Source organism: Lytechinus pictus, chromosome 2 (assembly GCF_037042905.1).
Source record: "Lytechinus pictus isolate F3 Inbred chromosome 2, Lp3.0, whole genome shotgun sequence".
Lineage (NCBI taxonomy): Eukaryota > Metazoa > Echinodermata > Echinoidea > Temnopleuroida > Toxopneustidae > Lytechinus > Lytechinus pictus.
This window is the reverse complement of record NC_087246.1, coordinates 19,644,842-19,657,040: the sequence shown is the minus strand read 5'-3', so window position 1 is coordinate 19,657,040 and position 12,199 is coordinate 19,644,842. Positions and strand designations below refer to the sequence as shown.

At 34.9% G+C, this 12,199-nt stretch overlaps 1 protein-coding gene across 1 annotated transcript in view; it reads left to right on the top strand.

Annotated features, from left to right (window-relative positions):
* The window catches only part of LOC135155947 (uncharacterized), a 39,724-nt gene extending 35,677 nt beyond the window's left edge, over nt 1–4,047 (top strand). Inside the window, exons 13-15 of the mRNA XM_064106540.1 lie at nt 887–1,495; nt 1,756–2,187; nt 2,836–4,047. Of these exons, the coding sequence (XP_063962610.1) occupies nt 887–1,047 (161 nt within the window). The 3' untranslated portion in view covers nt 1,048–1,495; nt 1,756–2,187; nt 2,836–4,047. The remainder of the gene's footprint in view (nt 1–886; nt 1,496–1,755; nt 2,188–2,835) is intronic.
* Nucleotides 4,048–12,199: the final 8,152 nt, after the last annotated feature.

The window sequence follows — 12,199 nt, the reverse complement described above, 5'->3', positions numbered from 1 at the left end:
GATGTGATAACACTCACAGCCCTTATTAAGATTATTATTTTTTTACCAATATAAAAAGTACAAATACATTACGTCAGAAAAACAATTACAATTATACAACCATGCAAAGAAATATGGGAGGGGCAAGTGGGTCAGGGGTGAAATTCAGCACTGTTGCCCGGAGGCATGTGCCCCCACAAATACCACTCCCATATCATCGCTGGTTGTGGATTCAGCCAATCTGGCAACGGAACGTCGTGTACGCACATTCTCCAATCCTTTGAAAATAAAGCAGCCAGAATTCCATGATTATGTTTATTTCATTACTCTCTGTCTCTCCTATTTCCCTTTCTTAACTCTATATGTTGGGGGTTGGAATCCCATTCCACACTGTGGCAATGCATTTGTTTGCCACTCTCTACCCATGTGTTAAATGGGTGCCCATTAGAATGTAAATGTTATGGATGGGCTTGTGTGCTTGTGAAATTTTGCCTGGCCAGAATGCTTTCTGGATAGTGGAGATTGTGCAATTTATGTGTGGAACACTGATACAATCCAATGACCAGGTAGTAATATATCTGTAACATCACTTAGAGATGTTCAAATGTATTAAAAGCTATGAGAATATCATGATTATTCTCCTCTTCCTTGGGTGGTTTACAGTCAGTACTGTGTCCTATAACATAAAAATACTATCAATAATACAATTCAGAATAAATGCAAGGCATGTACAAAAAATTACAGTCAATAGCATCCATAAAACTTCTCTTTAAAAATGCGAAACTATAATGTTTTTGATATGTTTCAACTCATTTGATGAAATTTTAAATGTCTTACTTGTTCAATCAATTGGTATTTTTTCCATACAGTTTCATCCCTCATTACCTTTGCTATGTATGTATTGCAGGTGATCTCCATGGTAACTACCATGATCTGGTTTGTTTTGAGAAGGCTCTGTGGAGGATGGGGCCTCTACTGACCCCCTGTTCCTTCCTTTTTCTTGGTGACTATGTAGACAGGGGAGAACATGGTGTCGAGGTGAGATATCTCCTGTTGTATTGTCATTAGTCGCGTTAGAGGAGGGGGTATGTTTTGAGAAGCCTCTTACAGGATGGGGCCTCTACTGACCCCCTGATCTTCCATTCTTCCTTGATGACTATGTCCAGACAGGGAACTGCTGAGAGACTAATTGAATTAAAAAATTGAATTTTGAAAATCGTATCTACCATACACTGTAGCCAGGGATTTTCACTCAAATTTCATACCTGTCACTTGTAATACTTATGATGCTCGAAATCCATGCAAATCATAGTGAATTGAACATTAAATTTATTAAAAAAATTTTTTGGACTAAAATGGATCCTTACATTTTGCAATTTTAGCATTGTTTTTGGAGTTGAATGGAAGTTTGTTGGTAAATTGTCAAGTGTTTGACGTATTGTCTGAAGCCCCAGCCCTGTAGTTGCACGTGTGCATACATAGCCCATGGTGCTTGTGTGTTCTCAAAGTTTGTAATGTTTGGGCCCCATCTTACAATGATTGATCCGATCAACCTCAAGTATATGGAAATCCAACAATGTTATATTTTTTCTTTTGCACAATGTCATTTGAAAACAAAGAGAAGCATACTGAATTGTCAAGAACAGGGACAGTATGAATATACATCATATCTATGAAATATTCTGAGCAAACATGTATTTTAGATGTTGACTTTGCTGGCTTTCCATAGTTGTGGTTGATTGGATCAATCGCAACTCTTTGTAAGACGGACCCTAGGAGTTTATCAGAGATAAGCCTGTCTGCTCATGAATGAATTTGTATTCATCAGAGAACTTGTTATTACGGTGACACGACATTTGCTCCTGCAATAATTACTCCGGGTTTAATTTCATCTAAGATGTAGGGTTGGGGTTGCAATAGGGTTTTATGTTTAGGTTTAGGGTAGAGTATAGTGTTAAACCCAGGGTTGAAGATGGTCATTCAATTAGTGTGTGGAATTTAGAGCGGAGCAAATGTCATGGAAATGTTATCACTGCTAAAAAGAGGTTCTAAACAACAGTGAAAATTCAGGCGAGGTAGAATATCCTCTTCAAAATTCCTTGATACCGCCATCTTGCTTGTGAACTGCTCAGTCCAGCAGAAAATTTGAAGTTTTCTTCCTGTGCTCTAGCAGCCTAGATATCTGCTGTATATTGCTGTCACAGCCCTGTGTTTGAGTAGCCTATAATCTAGGCGGAGGCTGCAGTTATTGTCTTTGCTGTTATGCTGAATGTAAGCGATACGTCTGATTTGGCGAAGACTACGCATTGTGGCTGCTTTAGCAGCCACCTCCTATACACTCCCGTCTGCCTAATCAATATTCATGTATTCATCTCGTCGTTTGACGTATTGTGGTCCCGGGATCCGTACCGGTACCTGTATCGCTGTCGTGTGCCAATGCTACGAATGGCAGATTCTACAGGTTTCGGAATTTTCCACTAGGAATGCGGAGTTTATTGGCAGCATAATCCAAACTCTCGCAGAAGTTTCTCGCGTGTACTCATAATCGCCATTTTGGATGAAGAAAGTGACGTCAGGTCACATGACTTATATGCATTGCCTTTTTCTTTCCAACGTATTTCTGATCGGTCCGATTTATTTCTTCTTCATACATATGCATGAGAATTTTCGAACGAAAAACTGGCGTCATTTCATAGTTGATAATGAATAAACAGCATCCAAAGCAAGACAGGAGTGTATAGGCGGTGGCTGCTAACGTAGCCACAATGCATAGTCTTCGCCAGATCAGACATATCGCTTACGTTCAGCATAACAGCAAAGACAATAACTGCAGCCTCCGCCTAGATTATAGGTTAGTGCTTGAGTGAGTTTGATTGAATTTGAGCTTAGCTAGCTGTGGACATATGAAGCGATCTATGATGGGACTTCTGTGTAATATTTTCCATGCTGTATTTTTATTGAATTTTTGATTAAGTTGACTCTCCAAGAATTTTTGATATTCATGGAATGTTACTTACATCATATACCAATTGAAAGCTTATAATCAACTAAACACAGCAATGCAAACTTTATGCATTTCTCGCACTTACAAGCCGAGTATTTTGATAAAAAATAGAGCAATCATCGAGCTTTGAACATAGGCTTTCTATTGCTTTTCACCAGCCTCAAGCCTGTGATATCATGTTGTGTTAGCAGCATTGCGATTCCATAGGTTTGTACACAGAAAAACTGGATGGTTTCTTTCTTTCAGATGACACATTTTATTTTTGTCAGTTCTAATACATAAAGATATCATAAATAACTTTTCCTGCAAGCTTGAATTGATGAAATTTGTAGCTTTGAACCAGTTTTGACATATTTTAGTCGGCGCAACTTTCTAAGTATATCTTCATCCAGATTATGTGTAACAGCTTTTCTTTGGCCAAAAAAGAGCCAAATGTAGAAACGACAAAAACATGCAGATATTTCATTTTGATCAAAATTGATTATCCCATAAAATAACAAAAATTATTTTGTAAAACACATTTTCGTTTCGTATCCTCTACATAATAACTTTTTAGAAGATATACAATTGTATAATAAAGTAGAGTATTTGGGGTCATTTAAGGCTTTTAAGTATTTTGTAATGTCAGTATTTCGTGGTCCTCATCTAGAAACTATGAAATTAATTACAAACTGTTGATAAATATAGATTAATGCTATACCAAATAGTAACGTTTTTCATGGAATTGTGTAATAGCAAAGAGCCGGCCTCCTGTCCTTTGTAACAATGGATAATGTCTTTCTTGTTACTCAGATTGTCAAATGATAGAAGACACCTAATCTTCGGTTAGAGAAATTGATCCAAAATTTTACATTTTCCCTTGAACAAGGGAAAAGCAATCACTCTTATCCTCTCCTCTTTCTACCCCTCTTACTCTCATCCACACACTTTTTCATTCTTTAGTCATCCCCTCCTTGTCCACCACCTGGACTGGAAACTTCTTTACTAACAAGAATATGAACAAGATTCAAGGCACGAAAGTATTTGGATCCAATCACCACAGCAACTCTTTTAGTTTTAATAGTAAAAAAAAAACATTTCACAAAAATTCCAATAAAAAACACAAGTACGGTTTCTACTGCATTATTCCTGATCATTCCAATCTCATATACATATATGTATTTTTATTGAGTATTTAGAAAATTTATGATATTAGGGCATCTGTTTTCATATTCTTGACTGTTTTCTGTCTCACCAATGAGATCGCCTGCCAGCAGATAGAAGGTAGGTCTATTTGAATCCCCTATTTAATAACAATTCCCCAATCTGCAAAATGTATTTTCTACTTAATGTTAAAATTGGTGTTTTGTTCATATATATCTCACATACATCTTGATAAATAATTATGATATTTTATGTTATAAATGTGAATAAAATTGTTTCTTTACCCATATCAGTAATTTGGTAAAAGTGGAATGAATATTATACAAAATTACAAAGATATACCATCTTTAGTACTGTAATGCCAAATTATCAATGAAATGACAAAGTATTTTAATAATTATCCTAGCCATAATTACTATATTCAGGCTGTAGTATAAACTTAAAAAAAGGTTTTACAATAACTAAATTTTACAAATAATCAATAAGCATTATTCATTCACAAACAAATCTAATGTAACTGATAAATGAACCAATTATATATACATGTATATATGTGTAAATGTGTCTCGTGAAAAATAGTATTAAACTTAAGTTGTACAAAGTACATTCCAAGGTCTGCATAGGGCTCACCCTGCTTTTTGCACCTGTAAATGGAAAGCCCCTTTAAAAACGAACCATCTAAAATCTTGTAATGATATTTTAAGCTTGAACGTGCAAAAATGTGTGTTTTAAGTTTAGTAGAGCCTTTAGACATGAACATTCTTCCTAATTTCTTGTCTAAAAAGTAAAGTAAAGTATTGTGCCCGTACATAGTGATTTCAACTCCATGTATATGGTAAACGTCCTTTCACAGTTCCTGTTCCCACTCTCATTAAAGATTTAATTCATTTTTTTTTTCAATTTGCATTTATTCCATTCTTGAATAAAAATATATTGGTATACAAAATATAAGGAACTATTTACAAGCAAAGGTAAAAAAACAAAAACGAAAGGGGGAACTGCATAAGCACAGATCCTACACCATTGATTACATGGTAAAGAAAAGAAAAAATAAAGTATAAAATGTAGTATATCAACAAAATACAAACAAAAACATGTGACAATTTACAATAGAGAAATTACTATACATATTTGAGATATAGAAACTACTTCAATTTTTTTTGGAAAGACTCAATGGACTTAGTTTCAGTTACATCTCTAGGGGTAGAATTCCAAATCACAGGGAAATTATGTCAGATACATTTCATTATTACTAGGCCATAAGTATAACAAATCTTTAAAACAGGTATCCTATATCTGGTGATTGAGGGTGAACATTTCATGGACATTAACAGGTAGTTTATTCTATAAAAAAAGAAACCAATATATATAGAAATTATACAAATGGAAAAAAATTAAGAGACTTCAATTTTCTAAACAGGGCGTCCACTAGCGTTATGTGCATTAGATTTTTTACAGGCCCTTGGTATATGACAAATGATGTACAAAAAATAAAATCAATAATGAATTGTTTTGGTATATCTTTATGTTGACGGTTAGCTTATGTGAATACAAAACTGGAAATAGATTAATAACAGTTTTTGTCTCAGCTTGAACTATAGCTGGAAAATGACCTGACACTTATGATTATTTTGAAGACGAATATATACATATAACATTCGCTGATGTGGTTTACGGTACACCATGTGGAGTATAATAGAAACAGTGGATAGAAGAAGAAATTGAAATGGATAGGCGAGAAAGTGGAAATGTAAACCACATCAGCGATTGTACATGCCACCATGCAAACCTTCAAACAACAAAAATATACATATAATCAATAAAACCTGAGAGATACTCAGACAAAAATGATTATTTGATTACTAACAATGCTTAATCTCTGCTTTATCCTAGAAGTAGTAGTTTTAAAAAGGTTTTAAATATCGCATGCAACAATAAGTTACAATAGTCCCCTACCTCTTGTAAATTTTCTTGTATTTTGCAAGGAAGTTAACAGAACGCAAAGATAAGAGAATTTTCAGAATACCTTTTATCTCGATATGTTATCTTGTGCACAGGGATATTTATGCGCCGTTTTTAACTTTACGCATAATTCTAGTTCTGACATCATACGCGCTCAGTGAAAGTTACAAGAAAATTTACAAGAAAAGAGACAAGAATTTTATTGTAACTCTAACGATACAAGAATATTTCTCTTAAGACAATTTTCAGAATACGGCCCCATAGCTTCTTAAATGACTATAAACCAAAATGAAAGTAGCAGTAAAAATTACTTGCTCCTTGCATTCTTTCATGATTATGTTGGACTTATGTGTCATTTCCGTATCATGATTTTCACATTCTATTTTCTTTTTGCTTGGCTGAGCATTACTGATGTGTAAAGTACCATCAAGATCCACACCTCAACTTTTAACAAAGACTATCAAAATTGGGTTGTTAAAGGGCTACAAAGCCCCCCAAACCCTGCCTCATGAAAATGGAAGTGTGGCACTTCTAGGTATGTTCATGGATGAACAATGATATATGTAATAAATAGGGATTTTATGAATTTACTAGCCCTTTATGGGACTTTTCGTTAGTATGATAAAGGGTAAAGAAGAATGATGGAATTGTTATTTTGCTGGAAGATAATGCTAATTGAGCAGTTGGTACATTACATTTGTACTTAACCGAATGATGGGTTTGGGGATTTGATTCATGAATCTACCTACTTCTTTTGCATACTGTACAAAGTAAAGCAAAAAAAAAAATGTTTGGTTAAGGTCTCACTTTAAAATAAAGTTATTTTACTTTACTAATTCGCACTCATTCATGATACAAATGAAAATTCAGATTATTTTACAGAATATATGCATCAAACATAAACATACATGTATGCAGATAACCATTCATTACTTTGACCTCTCTATGTGACCTATGGTAAATGACAAGTGACTACAGTTTTTGTTTTAGTAAGAATTAAAGAAAAACTAGCCCATCTTAGCTTGTTGTACCCTTATTTTCCATTCCCGATTAAACTATGCTAGAATATACATCAAAATCTTAGATCTTAAAAAAATCCTTTATCAAATTGTGATTACAAAATGGCCTGACAAACTATTTCTAGCTGCTTTGAGTATAATTCACATATTACTATTTCTTCTCCTGGCATGATTTCTAAGGACTTCTATCACATTATATCCATGTTTTGCTTTGTCTCTCCAATCCTCTAACTTATCAATATGAGCCCAAACCCACTGGGTTTTTCCTCTGGTTATCTCATTTGCATAATACTCCAACTCTTCTGGTTTAGCTCTTCTTCCAAGATCTTTGATTACTAATTTTTTGTGGGATTCCACATTTCCTTGCCCTAAGAACATGGAAAACTCAAGGTAAGGTTCGTACCTTGTCAGACGAGTATTCAGCTTTGATCGTATCGTGCTCCTAGCAGTTGTAGAGTTCTTTGTTGAAAATACTTCCACCAGGCAATGGTCACGATGTTTGTTTTTCAATCTGGCATCTAACCTTCTGGAGTCCAAAGAAATGCAGTGTATCTCTGGATCGATGTACAGTTCTTGGCCTGCCATGGCTTGGAGTTGTCGAACTGATTAAAATGAATGACTGTTGATGTTGGCACCGATAAGTTTTTCTGAAGATAAATAGAAATTGTAATCATTCTTTTACATTCCATATGCAGTTGTTTATTCGTTTGTACTTCTTTTGAAATTGGAGCTACATGAATTATTTGAATTTCATTGTCACTCCATTCTTTTTACCTCCATGTGTCATCTACTTTGCATACATGTATATTCGTGTCTTATCTCAAGTTGTGTCTAATGATGGGGTTCCAAACTTCGCTAACACGTCAAATTTATTCATGAGGATAATATTTGTTCTCAAAATATTCACATTTGATACAAAACCAATTCAAATAAAAGCTACCAAATAAATGGCAAGATCGTAAGCTAAAAAAAAATTGACAAGTAGGTCAAGGGGTTTTGCCAGCATTTTAATTTCAAAATTCTTTTCTGTTTGGTTTACTCACTTTTTGACAATTTCTGCTTGTAAAATGATGATTTCCCGATACTTGTTATAAAGTTCAGATATTTATTTCAATAACTGGGATACATCCCTTTAACTATGCTATTCATTCAGATGAATGCCTAACTGAAGACAACATACACAAAATTCCTTGCTACACTTACGATGTAATGGGTTCCGGAGACCCCCTTTTTTATGGTCAGTTCAAGAGTATTGCATTTTAGCAATCATTATTCAAGAGCTGTTCCAGGGACCCCTGCTTTAAGACCAAGATTTAGTTCCAGAGCCCCCAACTGGCCCCGACTTTGTCGCGGCACATAGGTATCATGTTATAGTTCGAGCCCCTTCACGCACTCTGTGTTTGATCACTTGGTTTGGAGTTGCACTTCCATAATTGAACCCTGGCTGTGCAGTGATCAGAACTATATGCACATTTAATTAAATTTTAAAAGTACACATAATACCCATTGATTATTCATAATATACAAGCATTTAGAATTTAAAAAAATAAAAAATAATCTGAAGTACAAACCCTACCTTCAAAACATTGAAGTGTAATAATTCACTCAATGACTCAATCTCTTGGCCAAGTGTATGTCCTGTCAAAGTCCCTTCAATCAATGATGCTCTCTTTCAAGGAGGAGGGGCTAATATTGAAATTAATGCGCCAAATTCTCTTCCTGAACTTAGTGACTCTTCTGTGATTGGCCATTAATTAATAGATGGGCAAAGGAGAGCTGAGTGATTTCATAAACTTTTTTTTTAACAAATGCATCCGTTAGTGGGAATTCCCAATCACAAAGGAGGCACAAATGAAAAAGGCGCTAAAATCGGTTCCTGATCAAGACGATGTTTGATTTCACATTTTTTCCCCTTTTTTTTTACTACAAATGAAGCATGTGGGGAATTCCAAGTTGTAAATAAGGAATAAATGTAGTCTGCAAGCGCAGACTCAACCTTGACAATTTATCTAAATATATACCATCTGTAGACTAGATTGAAGACTGGACTCCAAACTCTCTATATGCATAGATCCTTTGATCTGAGTCAAATGATGATAATTAAAAGAAGCAGCCGCAGTATTTTAGTGAATCTCACTGTTTCAAGGGCTGCTTTATATGCACTTTGCTGAAACAAAGGTCTGTGCCCGCAGACTAGCACGAATGTAGGTGCCAAAATTGAGGATTTTATTACATTACTGAGGTATTATTTTTTCTTTTATAAATAAAGCTCTGGGAATTCCCAGTTGCACAGAGAGTACAAATGAATGCGCCAAAATCTGTTCCTGACCTTTGTCATACTAATGTGCACCTAGCAGAAACAAATGTCTATGTCTGTAGACCAGCACAAATGAAGACGCCAAAATATGAAGGTGTTTGATTATTTGATAAACTTTTTTTTTTTTTCCTTTTACAAATGAAGCTCTTGAAATTCTCGCTGCAGAGAAAACACAAATAAAGGCGCATAAATCTGTTCCTGACCTTTTTTACGAGATAAGACATTTCTCACATATTTGATAATATGTCAGTATTCATATTTCTAGAGGAAGTATTACAAGAAACCGTGTTTACAAAAACCAACTTTATAGAAAGTATTACCCATTCTTCTGACTGATGCACACTTATTTTATAGGTTTGTTTTTCACTACATTCTTCCTACTCACTAAAAGTTTCACTTTCCCAATTTTGATTTAAGTTATAACTGTACAAATTGTTTTGGTCAAGGGCTCAAGGCTATAACCAAAAGCTGGGACTGTTATATGAAAAGGGTTCATTTCTGAACTCCAGTCAGATGGGTTTTTGAGTGAGTGACCATCAGACCTAATTCTGCCTATTGTTATTTTCTAGCAAGTTATTATCATCTACTGTACATTTCATCTTCCTTCATCTTTATTATAAGGCTGGCTGGAAATTAAAAGTGCAATGATCCAAACAGTGATATAACACTTTGTCCTATTGCTTTATATGCACTTTGCTGAAACAGAGGTCTGTGCCTGCAGACTATCCCAAAGGATGGTGCCAGAATCTGGGGGTGTCTGATTGTTTCATATTTTTTTTGCTTTTAAAATGAAGCTCTGGGAATTCCCAGTTGCAGAGAGAGAGAGAGCACAAATGAAGGGGCTGAAATCTCTTCCTGACCTTTGTCCTACTAGGGGTTTTAGTCGTGACATTTCTTGAGTGATCACACTCTAGGCTGCTTTTCTGAAGAAGATGATCAAACCTTCTGTACATAGGTCAATGCCGGGGACCTTCAAGTCCCAGACCAGACTCAAAACTGAAATTGATAAATCATATAATCAAAAGCTTTAAACTACTAAACACAGCATTGGAAGCTTTATACAGTTTCACCGCTTACCAGCTTAGTTTTTTTTAAACTTAAGAATAGCTTCAATTATCAGCTTTCGAAAATAGACATTCTTGCACTTTTCACCGGGCTCAAGGCCGTGACGTTTGGGTGACATCATGCCGTGTTAGAAGCGTTGTGATTCCTTACGTTTGTACACAGAAAAACTTGGTTATTTTTTTTAATTTTTAGATTACGCGTTTTATTTTCTTCACTTTTATCACTTTGAGATATCATACGTGTCTTTCCTTCAAGCTTGAAATAATGATATCTGCAGTCTCGGACTAGCTTGCCATATCCCCTTATTTGGTGCAATTTTCAAATTATATCTATATTCAGTTTACGTGTAAAAACTTTTCCTGACATAGCAATTTAGGCTGAATATGAGCCATACAAAGAAATGGCACAAAATCTTGTGAAGAGTTTAAAGAGAAATTCCAGTAGTTGCAGCAAACACTGATTTCATGAGAAAGTCTGTAAAACCATGCTTAATTGTCAGTATATCATCGAAGATCTAGATCTGGTACAGTTACATAAACTGAACTTTGTGAAATCTTGAAATCTACACTGAAAAATGTTCAGACTGAACTTCCCCAACACAGATAAGCACACGTGGGACTGTGTATAATTATTGCTTTGAGCGTCGGGCCCGACGCTCTACCCGAATCCTGTGCTTATTTGCTGATTTCTCAGCAATTACACAATTTCTTCCAGAATCCTTTGGCACATGCGTTTTATTTATACAAACAGACACTTTGGTGGTCATTTCATTGGATTCTGTACGAACTCATTTTGATATCGTTACCAAAACTAGCATTTACCTTTAAGGTTTCCATCCATTTGAGCACTGAATAGTTGTAAGTGCCATTTTCCTCAACACATCAAAAAATCAAATTCATAGTATGGAAAAAAATACTATTCATTGTACAAATCTATGGAAGCATGACCCTCCTAACACAACGTGATGTCACATAATTCAGGATGTTAGCTTGATGAAAGCCTATTGTTGAAACCCGTTAATTTGGGTTTTTCTTCAGCAAAATATTCAGCTGTCAAGCGGTGAATGCGTATCAAATTAAGTTCCCTTCACAAAGTGATCAGATGTTTTGCATGAAATTTCCTGTGAAGATTTCTTTAGTCGGCAGTCAGTGTGCACATTGGCCTTTATGTATTGTATGCACCACTCCTCAAAGGCCTAGCTCAATGTTATCTGCTGATTGTTGCTGATAACATAAATAAATAAAAGAATAAGATTAATTCATGAATTATTTTAAAAATCAATGGAGTAATAAATTAATGAATTATCAAAATTCATAAACAAATAAGTAAGTAAGTACTTAAGTAAGTAAGTAAGTAGCAAGCAAGTAAGTGATGTAAGTAAGTAAGTAAACAAGCAAGCAAGCAAGTGAAGTAAGTAGGGTAAGTAAGTAAGGAAGTAAGCAAGCAAGCAAGTAAGTAAGTACTGAAACAAGCTTGTATACAGATACACAGAAGTAAACTTTAAATATTGTCCAGAGTTCCAAAATACAAAAAATGTGTAATCTATCACTAAATGACAATGGCCAATCATGAGCATTGTTTCATGGATATACAAGTATTGTTTAAAACACTTACCAGGAACCAATCAGAATGGTGTTTTCATGATCCATCACAAACCTTTGTGTGATAAAAGCTTTCCATTTCTATTTCTCACATGACTTTTACAGGTAA